We start from the raw sequence: 20,934 nt of genomic DNA on the forward strand, positions 1-20,934 counted from the left end.
GGTTGCTGTTTTCTCTAACCTGTGTCAGGAAGGGTTCAGAGGGGGCAGAGCTGGGCTGTGTGTGTGGGGGGAGCGGTGGCAATGAGGAGCGTAGGGCAGCTCCAACCTAATGATCACATGCTCACTGAGCAATGGATCCTAGAAAGGGCATCTCTGCGTGCGTGCCGGCTCGCTCGTGCTGCGGCTGTGCCAAGGTAACCTGCACGGTGCTGGGACTCCAGGGCTGGGCTGGGAGAGGATGGGGGCTTCTGCTGCTGCTCCTGGAGGTTTTGCAGCTGGGGTGGCTCTGTGCAGTGCCAGGAGGAGCTCAGGAGCTGTGCGTTGGATGTGTGATACCTCACTGCCTGCAGGGCTTACCTGCAGTCCCCTTCCTCTTTCAGGTGCCGGGTGGGTTTAGCTGGGGAGGGGTTTGGGTGCTGGGTGGTAGTGCTGCTGTAGTCAGTGGTAGTAATAACTTATTTCTTCCTCTTTCTTTTCCTCCGTGCAGAAGAAGGCAGAAGCTGCCCACCGCATCCTGGAAGGGCTGGGTCCGCAGGTGGAGCTGGTGAGTGTTCCCCACGGCCGTGGGTGTTGCGGAGGTCCCTGGGAGGTGTGGGGCTGAGCTGTGAGGAGGAAATGCTGTGGGGCAGGACGTCTGGCTGTCACAGCACCAGGACAGGAAGCGAAGTGGCTGAGCTGAGCACTGAATGCACACACAGCCTCTTTGGAGAGCATTAACCCTTCGGTTCCTCTGTCTTGTGCTGCAGCAGGGCAGAGCGATGCTCCAGCACAGCCTACAGTGGGATTGCTGCACCTGAGGCGAGTGCAGGAGGTGCTGGGGAAGGGGTTTGGGAGCCTGCAGGTATCAGGGTCTGTGTGGATCCTACTTCTGTCTTTTGTGCACAGAGAAGTTGAGAAATACATATTTACTAAATTGTTATTGTGAGGCTACTCCCTCATCCAGCAAATGGCTGCTGTGAGTTAAGCAGCTGGATGTTGAAGGGTGGCTGAAACTAGTACCTGAGGGGCTGTGAACTGAAGAAAGGTGCTGGAAAAATATGCATGGGGAATAATGCTGCAGGACAGGAGGAAAGCAGCTGGAAAGGTCAGAGCAGGCCAGACTTGGGTCCAGCAGCACCTCTTGCATTGGCTGTGGGGTGCAGCAGAGGGAGCCCTGGCTGCCGGGTGAGCACACAGCACAACCGTGCTCATCAGCTGTAATTAGGACTGGCCCTGTGGAGGTGGCACTAATCACTGTCCTCACCGAGTGCGGAAGGGAGAGGTCAAAGAGGAATTAGTGGTCAGCACTGCGTGCTGGAGCCACTTCCTTGCCCAGGGAGGTAGGGCACATTATACTTCTTTGAGTCACTGAGGTCAAGCAGTGCAATGGTGCTTCCTCATCTAAAACACAACACGTTGCCTTTCCTTCCCCCACACACCTTTTTCTCCCCTTTTATTTTGATTTGTGGATGCTTTGCCTTGGGGTGCTATTGCTCCAGAGCCAGCCTTGTGTGGTGGAGCAGGGAATCTTCCAGCACACCCGCTGGCTCGTGGAGGCTGCTTGCAGTGTTGGGTGGAAGAACTTTTGACAGGGATCTGCTGTAGTTTGAGTGGGGACTTACCCAGCAGTGTGGGTTTGTGTCACGGGTTTCCCCTCAAGCTGGAAACGTCGGGGTGATGGCCCAGCTCTGGTAGGAAACTCCGACTCCTGGCTTCAGTCTTTGCAGCAGCCTCCGTGCTCACCAGCACCGCGCTCTGGGAGCTGAGTGTCCCAAGGCAGCAGCTCCTCCTCTATTCCTGGCTTCCTGCTGCTTTGATCTCACACCATCTGGCCCTGTGTTTGTGACCTGAAGAGTTTTGCTTTGTGCCTGAGCCCCCCTGGAGAAGCCCCTCTCCTGTGCTCCCAGGAACTGGAACACATAGATTTGTACCCCAGTCCCTCAGCCCGTTACCACTGTCTCTCTCACCTGCCTGGGGGCAGCTCTGATGTGTTGGGCCCTTTGCCTGTGTTAAAGCCCAGCTGTGCCTTTGGCAGGAGTTCTCTTGTTCTGCTGTGAAGAGCAGTTTGCTGCTCTCTGGGTTATTCCTGCCTTGTACTTGGGACCCATTAAACTGACCCCGTGTATCCCCCAGGGAGAAATTTCATGGAGATTTGTGCTCTGAGTGTTGCGGTGACCAGAAAGCAGTTGATGGCTTTCGTCGTGTTTAATTTTTAAAGACCTTTCAGTAAATCCAAGGGTTTTCCAGGAATAGCTTGCATTGCAATTTTGTTTTTCTTAAATGTCTTCCCCCAGAGAAATGCATCACACGTCCCTTATGAGGAGAGATGCTGTGAGTGCTGCCAGCACCTCCCTGAGCCGGTCAGGTTTGACTCATTTAGGAAGCTGCTGTGGATGGCTCTGAGGAAGGACGGTGGTTCTCAGTCCCTGCCCTGGAGAGAAGGAGAGGTTTTAGTGTCCAGCTGTAGGGTAGGTGAGCAGCTCTCCTGGTCTGAGCTGAGTGACAAGGCTGTCTGCAGACAGAGTCCCCTCCAGGTGCTTTGTTGTCTTGGCTTTGGTTTTGGTTGCTGAGTTTTGGAGTTGGGAGCAATCAGGCTTTTCTCCGTCAGCGGTGCTCGCAGTGGTTGTCTGTTAACACTTAGGGTTGCTAACTAAGTGTAAGTGGCCACTTCTATCACACATCAGTAATAGTGGAAATGAATCAGCAGCCCTCGGTGAGCTGAGCAGCAGCAGGGCATCCGTGACAATGAGTAGCCTCTAACCTAGGCACAAAATGTTCCTCCCACCCCCTGCTCTGAGAGGAAGACACTTGTGTCTCATCACATGCCAGCTTGTTTGCTTTGGTTTTTGTGAGCACAGAGGGAAGGAAGGCGTTTCTATTTACCAGCATTTCCAAATCCTACAATCCTTTCCCAAGAAGCAGCTGCTGGTCTGGGCAGCCTGCTGGATGCTGTGAGCATTCCCAGCTTACCTGCTCTTCATATTCAGCCGGGCTGGGCACCAGCTGGCATACAAACCCTGCCGTGCCCTGGCTCATGGGGGTCCCTGTGCCCAGGGCAGCTCCCTTTGCACTGCTGGGCACCACCAGGGCGAAGACCCACCCTGCGCTCAGCTCCTCGCAGAGCTGCAGCAGCTTCCATAGCGTAGCCATAACAATTTGCAGCACTCAGGCTGTCTCTTCCCTCTCCCTGAGCCCCCCTTTCCCCGAGCCTCCCCCGTGTCGTATGTTCCAAAGCTCTCTGCGTTTGCAAGAAGCGCATAACAACCACGTAGTGCGCCGCGGCTGTGGGCACTGCGCAGCACAGGGATCGCTGCGAGCAGCTCAGTGCCTGCCTCCCCCGGGGCTGCACGGCACGGCAGCCGGCCCTGCAGTACGTGTGGGGACGTGGGGATGGGGCTGGGTGCTGCTGTGGGAGCGTTGCTGGAGGGGATGGGAGCCCGCAGCGGTGCTGCTGACAGGTTGAAGTTTCTAAATGTCAGAGCGTACCCATTTATGCCTTCATTTTTCTTATTTATTTCAGCCGTTATACAACCAGCCTTCAGACACCAGGCAGTACCATGAAAACATTAAAATGTAAGTACGTGGCAATAAAGGCTATTTGAAATGTCAGGTTGTGCGTTAGGCTGCGGCAGGGGATGCTCGCTTGCTCCTGGTCCCTGTTTCCTCCCGTGGTTCCCCATTGGAGCTGCAGGACATGCAGCTCTGTGTGGTGCTGTGGGGCTGCTCTGCTTCCCTGGGGGCTGCCAGCATCCAGGAGTGTGTGGGGTTTTGTTGGGTGTGTTTCACACATGGAATTGACCGGTTGTGTGTGTGTGTGTGTGTCTGCATGCAGGGAGCAGGAGGGAAGTGGAAAGTTGCAATTACCGTTTGATTTTTTGTGAGGCTCCTCTTGAATGTCTGACAGCAATTGGTTGTTTCAGAGATACTTACGAGTCTCATTAATCATCTCATTCATGGCTTATCACCTCGATCCGTGATTTAATCATCAACTCGCATTTAATAACCACAGTGACTTCTTGAACGTAGGAGAAATAAAATAGGCAGTGAGAACAGTGGTAATAGTGATCATTGTTGGGAATGGGAATAGTCAGACCTGGTCTGGAACTCCTGTCTGGCCAGAGGGAGCCATTGGTGGCTTGAGTCTGATTTGATACGGGCTCGGTCAGCTGCTGATAATCATCTTTAAGAATCTATTAACCACAGTTAATAATGTTTTGCTTTTCAGCAGTCTGTTAATTGATGCTGGGGGAATCAGAGGGGAAGAGTTAACAGGCTCCTGCTGTTCTGTGTGCTGCTGGGGCCACGTGCGGGGCTGCAGGGGTCCCCAGTGCCCCTCTGTGTGCTGCTGGTGGGCTGGGCCTGGGGGGGCATTATGAGCAGATGGGAGCTTTGTCCTTGAAAGATACCAGTTAAAGGAGCTCCTGGTGCTTCACCTGCTGGCTCTTCTCCTGATATTTGTAGTTCCACGATCACATTTTCCTGTGATTTGAATCATTTCCTGTGCTTTGTTCCTGCATGGAAGGTGGGCACACAGGAGGGCGCTGGGAAGGAGCTGTGGGACTGGAGCAGAACCTCAGGGTGTGGGGCAGCCCTGAGCCCCCAGAGGTAACGCAGGGGGAGGCCGAGGCAGGTGGTCCTGCTGATTAATGCTGCAAAATATGGGAAGGAAACCACACATTTTAATGAAAAGCTGCCATCCTCATTGCCAGAACCCCTGCAATGAGCTGTGCTCAGCTCCTTATCGATGCCAGCTGGGTGCATTTACTGATGTAGGTCAGGGGAAGGCCCTGCAGCTCTCCGGGCTCCAGATGCTGCTGCTTCTGCCCAGAAGCCCATCCCAGGGGTCCTGGGCCCACACTGCGTTGTGCCACCTGCAGGGATGTGGGGCTACACTGCAACCTGTTCTGCCTCATGTCTGTGCTGGGTATGAGCCTCGTATCTGAGCACAGAAGGGCAGTTTGGGCTCATTCTATTCACAGATGCCTTTTTTCTCTTTTTTTTCCCCAACTTTTTTCCTGTGTAGGTTTTTTTTCTCAGCTTGCACATCAGTGGGAGGGCATTTGAATATCACAGCGCCAGGATTCCTCGATTTCTCTGCAGTGACACTCTGCGTTGCAACACTGCTTTAATCCCTCCTGCTTGTTTGCTTTGCCTTCAGCTGGAATGAGTCACTTGTGCTGATAGAGCTGACTGGGGACTTACGGGAAGATCTCCTGCTCTTCCAAAAGTGTTCCTGCTCTCTTATTTTCATGGAGCTTTATGGCCTGTCTGCTATTCAGTACAGTTAGAATTAATTTCATGCCCCAGTTCATTCCAGTGTCTGCAGTTTCCAAAGGCTTTTAAGTCCCTTTTAACGGCCTCGCTGTGCTCTGCTGCTCGGGTCCCCTCAGTTCACCCAGCAGCTCAGGCTCCAAGCAGACGCAGTTAATGTTATATGCTGCAGCTGCTGTGGGATGGAAGGAGCAGCCAAACGGCTTGTGGCAAGGGGCTGACCTCCCTGGGCTGGGTTGGTGGCCTATGTGTGCTGCTGGGGAAGGGCTCTGATGCTCCATCAGCACCAGGCAGTGCTTAGGGAGCTTATCCTGATGGGATGGGTGGGCAGCCAGCTCACAGCAGGCAGTGCAACTGGGTGATCCTTAAGGTCCCTTCCAACCTATGCCATCCTGTTATGGGCTGAAATGCAGCAACAAACTCAGGGGACACCAAATCCTGCTCTAGTTGGGCAGAAGCTGTTCTGCACCTTCACTGCGGGGCTGTGCTCCCCACCCCAGCAGGGATCCCACGTGTTCTCCTGCCACCAAAGGCATTAACCATCTCTCTGCAGAGTGTCTGAGCAGTGACACGGTGCCGCTCACGGAGCAGGATCCATTACCTGCTGTTTACCTGGGGAGGGATTCTCAGAGGAGGCCTTAGTTTGGCTGCAGCAGATTCCTGCCCGGTCAGCCGTGAAGAACAACCCCAGAGGACTCTCCTCCCCTTCATAAAGCAGTCGAGTTGAAATCAGTCTGTGAGATTTGGGGTTGAAAGCAAAATAGGAGCTGCTCAGCCTTGAAAAAGCACGTTTTTCTGGGGAGGGAAAGGCTGCCTATGCAGAACCCAAATCTTTGGGTTTTCAGAGAGGTTTAGGGGCTGCTGAACCCATTTTTGTTTCAAATTGCCTCTCCCCCTTTTCCCAGAAGAGCAGAGCAGCTTTCTTCTGCAGATCTGCTGCTAACTGCAGCTTTCCAAATCACTTGTCACTTCGGCAAATTTAAGTCATCTTTTCATTACTGACTGTTTAGGGGGTTTAGTAGCATTGGATTGCCTCGGAATTCATAGTAGAAGCCTGACATGTAGCACAAATGCTCCTCCAAACCCTGTCATTACTAATGCATTCTCTTTCAGGTCTTTTTATTACAGCTTGTAGACATTTTCCTCATTAGAAATTCACCTAGCAGCTCCCTGCTCATCCCATTCAAGGTTCCTCATCTCTTTTATTCTCTATTTGCACACGCTAGGGCAGCAGTAATGTCTTGTGATGAATTTCTGAACGATGGAGACACGCTGCAACCTTCTGTTTGTTTCTCTGAGACCACAGGCTGGTTTTCCCGGGGCTGTGGTGAGGTGCTTGGGCTCACAGCATCAGTTCAGCTCCCAGGGGATGCAGAGGCCGTGAGCCCAGCTGAAGGCCAGGAGTGCTTCTGCTCTTGCTTTTGTCTCACGATGCTCCTGAGCTTATAGGTGCTAATGAGGATGGACACCAGTTCCCAACCTAATGCTATGAACCCTGGTTGTGGGTGTAACTGCTGCCAGGAGGCAGAGAGCACCCCGGTGGCAGGCAGACAGGTTTGCTGTGCTCACAGTCCCTCTGGCAGCGCCGTGTTTGGTTCCAGCTGCCAGGAGGCTCCTCTGTTTCTCCTTCCTACATGATAAATCTCACCCTACAATGGCTTTGCCAGCTGCTGGTGGCCTCCTCCCTGCCGCTCTTTGCAGGCTTGATCCCTGCTTTGTTTGCTCTGGCTGTTTGATGAAAGACGTTCCTGCGTAATTAAATACCCGTGATTAGTTGTGATCAAACAGCAAACTTCCTTTCATCTCGTCCTGCTCTGGCCCAAGGTCTCCACAGTTGAGCAGGGCCAGGTGTGCTGCAGTGCATCAGCCCTTTGTGTCCTTAGGAGCCTTATCCCAGCCCCTGGCAGCACCTGCGCACACACCGCACTGCAACGCATGCGTGCGCCCTTACTGCAGGAGGACCAGAGCCAAGCAATGCACATGGAGCACAGCCAAGTATCTCAAACGTCAAAGTTACAGCTTCTCTCCTTGACTGGCTGCGTTGTGAAAGCCAAAAACCAGCGGCAACCTTGTGCCGAGGCGGTTAAGGTGGAAGCTGTGGCGGCCCTTCGCTTTGCTCCGGGTAGGAGGTGGTTTTGTTTTGGTGCTCGATGGTTTGCAGATGGCTCTGAGAGCCGTGCTCAGGTGTGAGACTTATAAGCAAGGTCAGTGGGGTGAGGGGAAGGTATGTGAGGACGTGCTGTCCTCACAGTCACACCCTGAATTACAGATACTTGGATCCTGCTTCCTGCTGCCAGGTGACGCTCAGACCTCTGGGCTGTTTAACTTGTTGAGCCTCTGCTTCCTTCTGCCTGCTGCTGCTCATGGGGCTGCGCTGGGGGGGCCGCCCCAGGGACACCCTTGGCACCCTCTGAGGTTGGGATCACCCTGTTCCAGGTCAGGGTGCTGGGGACTGGCTGTGCTCATCCACCCAGTCCCAGTGTGGGCAGTGTGCCTCCCGAGAGCTGCTCACACCCTGGGTGTGCAAAGAAACAGGATGAAGAACCCCCCCCTCATCCCCAGCTTCCAGCATCCACCTGTCCATCCATCCCAGCTCCACTCATCCCACGTGTGGCTACAGCCTGACATGTGTGATGTGAGCATCTCCTGCAGCACAGCAGTACTTGAAACTGCCCCCGAGAGTCACTGTTGCTTTATGTAAGGAGCCTCCCTCCTCTTCCTATGTGCTGCTTGACTTCTCCAAGCCAGCCAGGTCTCCAGATGGGACACTTTATGTGCACCCAGGTGGGGAGATGAAGGATGCAGGCAGCTGATGAGCTCCCGATGGGCTGCTGGAGGACAGCTGGCACTTTGCTGGAGTGACTATTGAGTCGTGCTGCTCCTCACTGTGTGCCTGTGCAGGACAGCAGCAGGCAGCCCCTGCCTTCCCGGTGCTGCAGGAATTCCATGTCGCTGCTTGATGTGCCCGGGGAGCACAGCGTGTGCTTCTGAGACAAGTGGCCCGAGTTAACCTCGCTGCAAATGGTTTCCAAGTAACAGCAGCACATGTAGCAAGATAAACTGTGAAGCCTATTTATATTTACCAGGATTTTATTAACCTTTGAAAGGTTGGCCTTATGTGAAAAAAACAACAAGATAGTGGGGAAAAACGTTTAGGGTTCTTAGCAGGGGGTTGTTGTTGTTTGTAATCCTTTCACTCTTTGATTACTTCAGCCTTCGCAGTGGTAAACACACGCAGGCTTTCAAGGCATTCCTGATACTTGCAGCTGCAGAGCTATTAAATCTTTGCTTGTATTTGCACTTGCAAGGTCAGCCGTGATGCAGAACTCAAGGCAGTGCATCAGCTGTGTAAGAGATTCTCATTTTCTTCCCTTGCTCTCCCCTCTGCTGAAGGGTTTTGTGCCAAAGCCCCACATTGCTCCTGCATGGACAGGTATAATTTGAGCCAAGCTGCCCCTTCCAGGGCCAAATCCTTCCCCAGGAGCACTCCCACTGATGGATTCCAGCTGAACCACATCAGCCAAAGCGCACCCATCTGAGCCGTGCTGAAGTTACCACTATAAGCATCGCTCCAGCAGAGTTTCCATCTGAACTGGGGTAAACAAGCAAACAATGGGAATGTCTTTTGGGCACAGCCTCCTGTTGGAGCTCGCTCACATGGAACTGAAGCCCTGGAACACAATGTGTGGGATGGAAGGAGGGCTGCCTGCTGCAGCACCCCACAGTGCTGGGTATGGAGAGATCTCACCAGGCAGAAAGGGACACAAGGACCCAGCTGGGAGCAGAGCCCTCGGGTGGGCTCAGGAGTGGGCAATGGGTGCTGGGGGAGCACTGGGCACAGCACCCAGCTCTGCTTCCCCTACAGGTTACAGCTCCTGGTTGTTGAGGCTGTTTGCTCAGAGCTGAGTGGTGAAGTTAACTCAGCCTGCCAAGCTGCTCTGCATGGATGTGCCACATGGACAGAGACGAAAGAGAGCGGCACTGTGTGATCCAGCAGGGAGAAGCCTTTGGCAGTGATATTTGTTAATGCATCTAATGAGACAGTGTCTGATCTTTGCTGTGCAGCCCAGAACAACAGTGGGTCCTTTGTAAACATACCATCAAAAAAAAAGAGCAAAGGCTGCATGTGCCACACACACACCGGTTTATTCGTTCCCCTCACTCCTCTGTGCTGATCAGTGCCCCTTTGATTTCTGAAATGGATTCAGAACACAAGGTCTGATCTCCAAACCTCTGCTCGGAGCCTCGTTGTGTGTTGATCTCAGTGTGTGATGTGCAGTGCCCAGGAGCACACCTATGGGTCTGCAGTGCTGTTACTGCTGGTAACCGAGAGGCTGGTGGGCTGCGTAGCCCAGGGGAGCTGCACCCGCTGCCCCATGTGGGGCTGGGGGTCTGTGGGGTGTATTTCCATGGGTGTGAAGCAGCGGCTCTGAGGAAGCGGTGTGGGAACGCTTCCATTTGGCTCAATCCCACAGGAGGTTCCTGCACGATGCCGCCCTGCACGGCACTGAGCTGTTGGTAATTGCACGCTGCGGCTCAGATGCTAATCAGGATGAAGGGCTTAAGGAAACTCCCTCGTTCCTGGCCTCTACCTTTCACCTAGAAACTTGCTTGCTGTAACAGGAACACCCGCAGCCATCAGGCTCACCCAGAGCTGTGCAGCCTTCCCAGCATCCTGCTGCTTTCTCTTCTGAAAGGTTATTTCTTGCTTTCTTGAAAAAGCCAAAGGAAGCATAAGCCGAGTGGCTGGGCTGGGCTGTGGTTCTGGGGCTGCTTTCTCTCCTCTGGCCCGTTGTGCACACAGCTGGGCTTTCCCAGATGCTTCCCTTGCAGCTGTGTTAGGCGCAGAGGTCAGGAGATGGAGCCCTGCTGGGCTCAGCACCCATAGCCGAGGTGCTGGGGTTGCTGCAGCTCCAGGTTAAGGTGGAAGCTGCTCCATGAGCCCCTCTGTGCTCTGGGGCAGCCAGGTGCTGAGTTGTAGCTGGCTCCTTAATGGGGTCTCATCTTTTTTTCTTTCACAGAAACCAGGCAATGCGGAAGAAGTTAATTTTATACTTTAAGAGGAGAAATCATGCTCGCAAGCAGTGGGTAAGTGATTCCTCTATACCTCGTTCTGGAAGTATAAAGCAGCCTAATTCACTATTCATTGTTTTCCTGCAGAGATGTGCCCAGTGCTTTGCCTGGTGCTCTGCCTTTCCTTTTCCATATCCCCCCTTGCCATGAAGCAGAGGTCCCCAGTCCTGCTGCATGCACTGAACTCAGCATCCTGTGGTTTGTAGGAGCCAGAATGGATCCAACCAGGAGCTGTTTTCTGGTGGAAACGACCAGTTGCCGTGCTGAACTCAGGATGAGCTGCTGTGTTGTGCATATCGAGGAGCTGGGGGAAAAGGTTTAACTAGGCTGCAAGGGCACGGGTCCTAAAATACGGCTCGCAGTAAAGTCTCCTGTCATGCAAAATAGGTGAATTTCTGCCAGCCGGTTGATTCAGTGCCCTTGAAAGGGGATTTTTTCAGTTTAGGGAAGCATTTTGCCTGTACTACAAAATAGGCACCAGAAGGTTGCTGATTTTGCAAAGTGAATGCATTTGCTGATTCTGTTTGCAAAATGGGTCTGCTTAGCTATTTTTCTGCCTGTTTTGTAGCAGCCCCTATTTTTAGCAGAGCCTGTCTCCGTGCCAGCCCTCCTTCCTGGCTCCTGCCCTCTGTGCTCTGGGGCAGCCCCACAGGTTCCACTCCCCAACAGGAGCCTGCAGGAATCCCTCCCGCTGCACCAGCCTGCCCGGCAGCAGCTTCTAATTGCCATCAAAGGGATGGTGCTGCAGGGAGGGAAGGGTACCAAGGGAGCAGTTCTGGCCGTGAGATGTTTCATTCCATCAAGCAGAGGAACAGAACAGTGCGGGTTGCACAGGGGTTGGACTGGCTCCTTCTGTTGCCTTCTCCTCCCCACCAAACTGCTGCTCTGCTCCCAGAGCTGTGGCAGTGTGGGCTGCAGGAGGGCAGGGGCTCAGCACTGCCTGCGAGCTGCTCCAGTGCTACGGCAGTGTTACTACTCTGCCGCTTGTAGCTGCACGTGTCGGCTCCCATTTGGCTTTCCATAAGCTCTGGTGTGATGGAGGGGCTGGTGGCACGAGCTGGGAAGTCACCGTCCTGCTGCAGTGGCTGATGTGCCAGCAGTGCTGCCTGCTGCTGGAACCAGCCCAGCCTCACAGTGGCACTGCAGGGTGAGAGGAGCAGCCCAGGGTTTGCCATTGATTGTTTTGCAGAGCGCCATCTGCTTTCAGTTCCTGCTTTGGGACCTGGAAGGCATTGGACTCACTCAGAGTGAAACCTTAAAATCCCCACTGGTTGCTGGCTGTGTTTGTATGAGGGCTGAGCGGGATCTCTCATGTCACCGAGCTGTGCTGTGTCCCTGCATGCAGCAGCACCAGGGCTTTAGCATTAATCAGTTTTGAAAGCACTTAATTACTTCCCTCAACCTCATCCCCTAAAGAACTGAGAGTGTCACATAGGTGGGATCTGTCCCTCCTTGCCCTGCTCTGCAGCACCTCAGATGTTTTCAGGGCTCCGACTCACCTGCAGTGTTTTCTTTTAAGTGTTTGGAAGTGGTGCTAACATGGAAAGCATCCTGTGAGCTCTGATAATGGCAGTAATGATAGGGCCACGCAGAGCACGTGCTGCATCCCAGCAACGCTGCTGGTAATAGCATGAAACCGAACATTAGCATCTGAGAGCTAATCCTTCAGGGCCGTGGAATCTCATTGTGTCCCTGCCTGCAGCAGGAGGGTTCTGCAGCCTTTGAAAGCTTTTCCTTCCTAAAGCTCCAGCCTATGGGGGTGAGACTGAGCACAGCGTCCCTGGGAGTGAATCCCCACAAGTGGCTGCACTCGGGGCTTTAGTAACAGCAGGTTGTGGTGTGTCTGAGCTCCCCGTGCACCTAGTGATGTGTGCCTGCAGCTCAGCTCCTGTTACTGGGGCAGCAACCGGTGGTTGTAGCTACAGAGGAGTTCCTCGGGTCCTTTGGATGTTGGAAGGGAGGTGGGTAGGCGCTGCCATGCGGGATGGTAGTCCTTGTTATACCAGAGATGTTGGGTTGGAAGAGAAAAGCCCCAGGGCACCCAATGGGTTGTACTGAGTATTTACTCTTGGGTTGGTCCCAGACCCCGCAGCGTGCCCATGCCCTCACAAACCACGTTTCTGGGAGCGCTGTGACTCACGCTCAGCACAGCCAGCCACAGGGAAAGGCTTTGGGGAGCTGCCCTGCCCAGGCACAGCACTGAGCTTCTTCTCGCTCTGCCCTTCCAGGAACAGAAGTTCTGCCAGCGCTATGACCAGCTGATGGAGGCCTGGGAAAAGAAAGTGGAGCGCATTGAAAATAATCCCCGGCGTCGTGCCAAGGAGAGCAAAGTGCGGGAATACTATGAGAAGCAATTCCCTGAGATCAGGAAGCAGCGGGAACTGCAAGAGCGCATGCAGAGGTTAGAGGAGAAGCGGTAGGACGAGGCTGAGCCGGTAGCGGACAGCCTTTCTCTTTTGTTTGTTGGTGGGTGTGGGGTTGGTGGGTGGGAGGAACGGGGCTGGGTGGCCGTCAGTCCCATCTCTCCCCTTCGAGTTGGATAACCAGGAGATGCACTGAGAGTAGGAGCCAGCGGAGTCCCTGGCTGCTTTCTGCCCTGGGTGGCCCAGCTCTGCTCCATCACAGGAGGAAAAATGTCAGGAATGCGGCTGCCTGCTCCTCTGCTGCTGAATTCCTGGGGCAGCTCCCTGCTTGTGGCCACCTGAGTGGGAAGGCACCAACTGGTTCCTCATTGCTGGGCTCAGGTGTGCGGATGGATTTCGTCACGTCAGTGACTTCAAACATACCCATGCTGTGATGGAGCATGAGCAGAGGGAGGGGACGTCTGCAGGGGTTGTAGGACTGGCTGCAGGCACTGAAAGGAGCAGCGTCTCACTGACAGAGCTGTCTCCTATCTGCCACCCCTGTCTGTTTTCTGCTTTATATTTAAAGCACGTCTGAGGTCACATCATTTCCTGCCAGGAGGAGATGCCGTGTTGTGCTCCTGATATAGGCTGCTTTAGCAACAGGTATCAGTATAATGACTGATCCATTCATTTCCAAAGGGAATCAGTGAGCACTTGTTCCAAAACTTTTGGATTTAGCTTTGCTTGATTTGAAGCCTTTTCCCCTTGTCCTGTCACAGCAGACTCTACTGAAGAGTTTATCCCATTCTTTCCTGGAGAGGGGCTATAGAGAAGGGAGCAGACTCCACAGCAGTGTCTGTCTTGTCCTGTGTCTGTCATCCCTGCAAGCAGCTGGATGTGTTTCCTCTTTGAAGGGTTTATTTTATCATGGAGAGAAGGGGAGAAATGGAACTGACAAACGTTTTAAACCTGTACCTGCTCAATAAGGAAAGTTTGATTTACTTGGTATGTGTGGCTGTGATGTGTGGTGATGCTGGAGCGGGGATAGATGCCAATGGGTGACTTTAAGTTTTCCCACAGCATTTGCACCAGCTGCAATGGCATGGTGCTGATTGCTCAGTGCTAGCACAGACACGTCCGTGCCATCCCCACTGTGTGATGAAGTGAGCATGAGAAAATACAGTGGGAGGCTATGGTTGGGTGTGAAATGTCCTTGTGTTGTAGCGACGCAGAGGTGGCTGCTGGTGCAGGTAAGGAGCAAGAGACAGTGGGAGCTGTGCTTTGTGTCATGGAGTGCGGAGCATCAGTTCCTGAGTGTCCCATTGGCCTTTCCCAGCAGGGTAGGACAGAGGGGCAGCGGAGGGCTCTCCATGTCGGCTGCACGCAGTGAGCACGAGGTGTCGGAGATCATCGATGGGCTCTCAGAGCAAGAGGTGAGACCAGGTTCTCCTTCCTCCTCCTCCTCATCACCCCTCGTTGCACTCCAAGGAAGCCAAGAGAGTGTGAAGTGAAGAGGGCTGATGCCCTGGCTGGTGTATGGAGAGGTTTTTCTGTTTCGTTTTGTTTTGAATGGGCTGTGCAGCCTGACACTGGGGAATCCTATGGAATGAATGGTTTGTACGTGAGCCAGTTGGCCCACATCTTCTGGGAGTGCTCCATTCATCTTGAAACATCCCCATGACCTTGGCTTCAGTTGGATCTGGTTTCACAAGGGTTCCACTCTCTTGGCACGGAGGCGAGCTGCAGTGAATGGCTTCACTTGGGAGGGGAGAGCCTCCGTCACCCAGCCGTGGCCGAGAACATCAGCTTTTAGCCAGGGCTTTCTGCATTCGTCAGTCAGTGCTTTGGCCCTGAGCTGTGCCTCTGTCCTCCCATGACGAGATAACACCCCCCAGGGTGTCCAGAGCAGCCAGGTGCTACATGGGTGGTGTCCTTGTCCCCCTTCCAGAAAGCTTTCAGCACTGATGCTGGCAGTTAGAGGGAACCGGGCCTCCACATAGCCCTGGGTTAGGGGGCTGCTCCCTGTGCCGCTGCTGCTTTGACTCCTCTCCTGTTGCAGACAGGAGCTATTTTCCCTAAGTCAGGCATTTCCATGCGGTATCTTAAAGCCTTTTGTTTCAAAATGTAAGATTAATTGCTTCCTGGCTGATGGCGATAGCCTCTTTCAGCATTTCGTTTACAATTACCCTAGCAATAAAGCTGCCTAGTGCTTGCTTTTCAATTCTCCTGTTCCTCCACCTGTCCTTTCCTCTCGAACATCTGTCCCCGTGGGTCCCCTCGGGCCCGTTGCTGCTGACCAACTGTTCTCTCTGCTTTCCCTGCAGAACCTGGAGAAGCAGATGCGCCAGCTTGCTGTCATCCCACCCATGCTCTACGATGCTGACCAGCAGCGCATTAAATTCATCAACATGAACGGCCTCATGGATGACCCCATGAAGGTCTACAAGGACCGGCAGGTGATGAACATGTGGAGCGAGCAGGAGAAGGAGACCTTCCGAGAAAAGTGAGTGCAACCCACAGACATCTCTCATTAGAGCCCCTGGGAGCTGTGAGGGATGAGCTGTGCAGTGCAGCCTGCTGAGCTGAGGTGCTGTGTGATGGCTGCAGAGTCACAAGGTCTCAGTGATGGTGTGTAGTTCAGGTGCTCACCCTCCGTGTGAACAAGGGCAGTGCTCACACTCAGTGCCAGGGACCTCCCCTTCTCTCTCCTTCTTGCAACAGCTCCTGCTTGCAGCTCAAGTAAGGAATTGCCGAGATGGACCAAAAAACGAGCAAATAAACAAACCAGCTCCAAGCCTATTGTAGAGGAGAGCCCTTACTGCTAATTAGCCTTAAAGTGCACCACTCCAAACAGCCCAGGCTTGCACACAAATGACGCAAAGGCTAATTACTCGGTCTTTAATGGAGGGGCCATGCCTGGCTAATGGGGCTGGGAGAACCCACACCCAGCTCGTGCATCCTGCTGTGCACGGTGGTTTCTCTGTCATTACTGTGGGTGATGAGGAGCTCAAGGCATAAATAGAGAAGAATTTCTCCCAGAACTAATTGAAGGAGATGGGCACTCAGGAGCTGTAAGCAAGGCCAAAGGATCGCAGCCCCGGTGCTCTCCCTGCTTCCAGGTGGCTCAGAGTCATTGATAACATGGTCTTAAAACCCCCCTGCTTTGATCTGCCCCTGATTCCTGCCATGTGCAGCACAGCACATAAGATCTGTGATGTGATCCCATGGCCCAGCTGCTTTTTTTTAAAAAAAAAAGAAAGAAAAAAAGATTATTACAGTTTTTGTGCTTAGCATTACTGATGTCTCTTTTGTTATCCTCTTATTTATTCAGTCACATGTCTTGGGAGATCTCCCTTGGGTGTCTGTGTTATATTTGGATAAGTTTTGCCCTTCAAAACACTTGATGGAAGTAAGGCTGCAGCCTTCCTTGGGGTAGAGATTGTACTGTTAAGTGCCCAAACAACGTGCTCTTGTTGCTGTCCTCCTCTTCCCCTCATGCCCCCAACCTCACACCATCACCCACAAACCCCATCCCATGCTGGAATCAGTCCAGCTTGGTGTCGCAGCAGTGCCTTTGGTTGAGCTGCTCACTGTGTCCTGCCCATGTTCCATCCCTCTCCTCCTGTTCAGGGCCCATCCTGTCCCTGGGACATGTTTTGGTGGCCGTGGGATCGAGCACAAACAGCTCTTGGGCACTGTCACCCCCCTGTTCTCTGCCATCCCATGGTGAACATGAGCCCATCAGAGCCCCAGCTCCGCTGTTAGGCTACATATCAGTTTCCCATCTTGCTGGGATGCTGAGCAGCATCAAGTATGTTCCCAAACAACAGGTCCTTCAGGGAGCTGGCCTCCCACCCAGCCAGCAACTGAGTCAGGGCTGGTGCCTGCACTCACCCTGTCCCTCTGCTCCCACAGGTTCATGCAGCACCCAAAGAACTTTGGCCTGATTGCCTCCTTTCTGGACAGGAAGGTAAGCATTCTGTGTGGCCCCAACTTGCCTTGGGCTCTTTCTCCTTCATTTTATGTTGTGATCCTGTTCTGAGCAAGGCCATCTACCTTCTATGGGACAGGCCATGAGGGCACGTCCTGGGTGGACTGGTGGTCCCCACAGCAAGAAATAACCATAGCTTCTCTGATCCTTGTAGTAACCTCCCTTGCCCATCTCATGCCACATTTCATCCACACGGTGTCTGTTCAGGCAGGGAAACCCTTTGCTTTTAGGGGGTTGGGCTCAGAGGTCCCTTCTGGCTTAAATTGCTCTGACCATGCAAGTCTCTGCCTGGGGAGATGGTTTGTAAGAGCTCAGCTTTCCTGTCCAAAGCAGCACTGCGGCAGCAGCCTCGTGGTGCTGGGTGTGCTGTGAGGCACCAGGCTCATTTCAGCCCTTTCTCACTTGTTAACACTGAAAGTGGTGGGACTTGGATGATGTTCCCAATCCAGCCTGTGTTCCAAGCTGTAAAATGTCTTCTAATTTTATTTGTACTCGTTTGTAAATCAGGCTGTAATTATGATACAGAACACATCTATTATCCAGTTGGAGAGAGATGCGAAGTATGGCTCAATGTAATGAATTAATAGATTTTTAAATTGCATTAAAAAAAAAAAAATAGTGATCTTAGCCCTTGGAACAGATGACTGTAAGTTTTTGTGTTCGTGTGTGTGTGTATAATCAGGGCTAGATTAGAAAGGCATCCAATTAACACTTTAAAAGTTACAATCTGTTGCTGCAAATGGTTCTGCTCTGCGTAAGGGTGGGGAGAGTGCAGCCCTGTGCCCAGCACTGGGGGATGTGGGGGTCTGTGGGTTGGTCGTGTTCTCACCACCACTGAGCCCTTCCGTGCGGATGTAGTTCAGGTGCCCAGGCTGTGAGGGGAAGGACCTGTGGGCAGGAGCAGAGTCCCATCCCAGCTATAGCAGTTCCCCAGTGTGCTCAGCCCAGGCCAATGCTCAGCCAGAGCCACGGGAGCTGCAGCTTGATGGGGCTCGGAGCACACTCAGGCAGCTCAGCTCAGCTCAGTGGCTGGAAGTAACGGCTGCTGACAGCTGCGTGGCAGGTTGTGCGGAGCACCGCCGCAACAGAGGGTGACAGGCAGCTCTCCTTGTTCTGCTTTTAGTTGCCACAGTCATTTGGGGTCAGCCCTGCCCCCTGCCCCGGGCTGACCCCGCGCTCTGCTCCAAGCACAGGGCGCTCCTTGTTCTGCATCCCTGTCTGCCTCGGCACGCCTGTGGGAAAGGCCCCGTTTTGTCCCTTGGAAGTGCAGGGCCATGTCCCTCGTCCCCCTCAGCCGGTGGGCAGAGCTCTGCTGTGACGCAGGGAAGCTGGTCTGGATGCGGCCCTTCAGAAGCATTGAATCTGGTGATGGCAGGGGCTGAATGCTGCTGCAGAAAGCCTTCCTCTCCCTGACCTGCCTGTGTCATTGCAGACGGTGGCAGACTGTGTCCTGTACTACTACCTGACCAAGAAGAATGAGAACTACAAGAACCTCGTGAGGAGGAATTACCGGCGGCGTGGGAAAAGCCAGGTAAGGGCAGAGGAGTGCATGGAAACTTTGTCCCTCAGGAGGTGCCATGATGGTGTTCTTAGTGCCAGCCTAGGGATGAGCATCCCCAGTGCTCCTTCCCCCTGCTAATGGAGATCATGGTTGTGTGCTGCAGTGGGTTGTGATTGTTTGCTCTGTGTGGCTTTTCAGAACGTGCTGTTTTCTGGCAGTTGTTTGTGCTCTGGCAGTCGATGTTTGTCTGTCCTCATGCCAAGGTCACAGTGGCTTGAAAAAGCAAACCCAAGATGCTGGAAAAATGGGCTTGGAGCAAATGGAGGCCACACATCAGGAGTTGCATAGGGCTGACTGGACGAACCTGTGCCGTCTCATGGCCTAGGTGTGAGACTGAACGTGACCATGGCGCACCAGCTGGGTGAAGTGAGCCACTGTCCACCTAGAGAGGGGGTGGCACGGGGCATCTCTCTGGATAACGTTGGAATAGGAATAGAAAAACTATCCTGTCCCATATCACCATGACATAAACAGCTCCTCGTGCTGCATGGCCATAAAAAGCAGCGCTTGGGTCTAGATCCTGATTGGGAGGCAGATAGGTAGCCTTGCTCCAGTTTGATTTCTGCAGCATTAAGACATCAGAATAGTTAGCACATGACGAATGTCATGGACGGGGCCCAATTTTCCCTTCTTTTTTTCAGAGACATTAGGGATGGATAAAACCCTATTAGATTATCCAGTCCCTCTCCCAGCAAACACAGGGTGGTTCCCTCCAGTACATTTTTATAGTGTTTACCAGGGTCTGTTTTGTTAGATCACAGCAACTAGAACATGAGGCCACATTTGTTTCTTGTTAGCAGTGGAGACGTTTAGCACGGCTCCTTCTGCTTTCAGTGTTAAGCTGAGCAAGGAACAAGTGTGGAAGGAGGGAGGAGATCTGCTGTATCCCATAGCTGCTGACTTGCTGTACTACACCAGCAGGTACAGTTCCTGCTTTGAAACCATCCCAAGGTGTCCCTGGCTGCAGTGCCATGTGTGCTTTGTGGTTGTTCCTGCTGATGAGGATATGTGGAAGATTAGGGAAAATATCTTCTCTGAAAGAGCGATGAGGTATTGGTGGAGTCTGCTCAGGGGGGCGGTGGGGTCACCATCCCCAGGGGTGTTCATGAACTGTAGGGATGTGGCACTGAGGGATGTGGTCAGTGGGCATGGTGGGGGTGAGCTTGTCTTGGTGATCATAGAATCACAGAATGGCCTGTGTTGAAAAGGACCACAAGGATCATCTGGTTTCAAGCCCCTGCTGTGTGCAGGGTCACCAACCACCAGCCCAGGCTGCCCAGAGCCACATCCAGCCTGGCCTTGAATGCCTGCAGGGATGGGGCATCCACAGCCTCCTTGGGCAACCTGTTCCAGTGCGTTACCACCCTCTGAGTGATCTTAGAGGTCTTTTGCAACCTTAGTGATTCTGTGGTTCTGTGAGGGCTGAAGTGGTTAAATGCCAGAGGTGAGATGTAATTGATTTATTGCTGGGGAGGGGAGATGGCATTTCATCAGATGAGAGGAGCAGTGAGGTCAGGTACAGTCGTGTTTCCAGTGGCCCCGCACTGTTGCCTGGTGCTATTTCTCATGGAGAGGTTGTCGGTCTTATTTGCTTTGGGAGGCTGTGGGGAGCTTATGAGAAAAGGGGAGATAATTACCAGTAGAAATAAAGCTCCTCTAGTGTCACGATGATCACTGTGGCCTACTTATTAAAAACATGAAAAAAAAACCACAAGAATCCCTTTCGTTCCCTGGCTGATGGTCCCCTGGCAAAGGATATTCCTCATAAAGCTGCTTCTTGCTGCTAAAAACCTCCTGCCAAGAGTGGGGACTTCACACTGCTCTGCTTCCAGTTTGTCACCAAACACACAGGCTGCCGGTGCGAGGCACGGCCCTGCAGGCACTGAATGGAAGGGGCACACATCCAAGGCATGGCTGTGCTCAGCATTCGGCTTCCTGAGATGCAAATGCTTCCAAAAATAATCCTCCTTTAACCCTGAAAGGAGGGAATCGGGGCTAAAAGGAATAACTTCCAAGTGCGTAATTCTGCACTGGGGGAAAAAACAAAAGCTTGAGTTGTGGTACAACCTCTGATCCGGTGTTTGGTGTGTGGTAATAAGCATCAATGTCAGAAATGCTGTCACAAAAGCTGTGCCTGTGCAGGTGTGTTTCCCAGGGGGGCTCTGCGGTTGCTCTGCGTGAGGTTTTGGAGCACACCTCATTGCTGACAGCCCTGATTCTGTACCGGCACACTGGGTCTGAAGGCAGCAGTTCCCTTTGCTCCCCAAACCCCATCCCTGGTGGTGCCCCATGAGGTGCGTTGTGCACCCGGTGCAGCCCCATCACAGCTTTCCCTTAGCCCTGCCACCCTCCAGACAGCTCAGTGGGCGAACACAGTGGAAACTTACATTCCTGAAATCCCAGCTGCAGTTTTGGGGGTGATTACATGAGAACTCTGCTGGCCATATTTGGGAAAACTGAAGGATGCATTGCTGTGGAAAGATTGCTGCTCAGGTCCCCACAGCTGCCACACAAGGACAGCAGTGAGAATGTGGGGATGGCACCAGCCAGTAGGACGTGGCCACTCTCCTTTGTGGTGGCACCAGCATGGAATGCCAGCTGTTAATATTAGTTGCATCTCAGTGGTAATTCAAGTTGTGTAACAGCGATGTGACCCCCCGGCTCACCCCATGCTGTTCCTGCAGCAGCAGGTAGATGCAGCCCTGGGGTGAGTG

General features: G+C 53.2%; 1 protein-coding gene across 36 annotated transcripts in view; it reads left to right on the forward strand.

Moving 5' to 3' along the window:
* NCOR2 (nuclear receptor corepressor 2) overlaps positions 1-20,934 on the forward strand; it is a 153,000-nt gene that overhangs the window by 79,264 nt on the left and 52,802 nt on the right. For 14 of the 36 annotated variants that reach the window (XM_085555566.1, XM_085555580.1, XM_085555561.1 and 11 more), the window contains 8 exons: positions 488-544; positions 3,500-3,552; positions 10,272-10,338; positions 12,552-12,739; positions 14,005-14,101; positions 14,993-15,171; positions 16,584-16,638; positions 18,092-18,190. In XM_085555566.1, coding sequence (XP_085411692.1) covers positions 488-544; positions 3,500-3,552; positions 10,272-10,338; positions 12,552-12,739; positions 14,005-14,101; positions 14,993-15,171; positions 16,584-16,638; positions 18,092-18,190 — 795 coding nt within the window. The remainder of the gene's footprint in view (positions 1-487; positions 545-3,499; positions 3,553-10,271; positions 10,339-12,551; positions 12,740-14,004; positions 14,102-14,992; positions 15,172-16,583; positions 16,639-18,091; positions 18,191-20,934) is intronic. The other 22 variants (XM_085555563.1, XM_085555568.1, XM_085555564.1 and 19 more) reach the window with 3 other exon arrangements.

The sequence above is a fragment of the Coturnix japonica genome, chromosome 9 (genome assembly GCF_054131305.1).
Source record: "Coturnix japonica strain WE chromosome 9, WE-NBRP24, whole genome shotgun sequence".
Taxonomy (NCBI): Eukaryota; Metazoa; Chordata; class Aves; order Galliformes; family Phasianidae; genus Coturnix; species Coturnix japonica.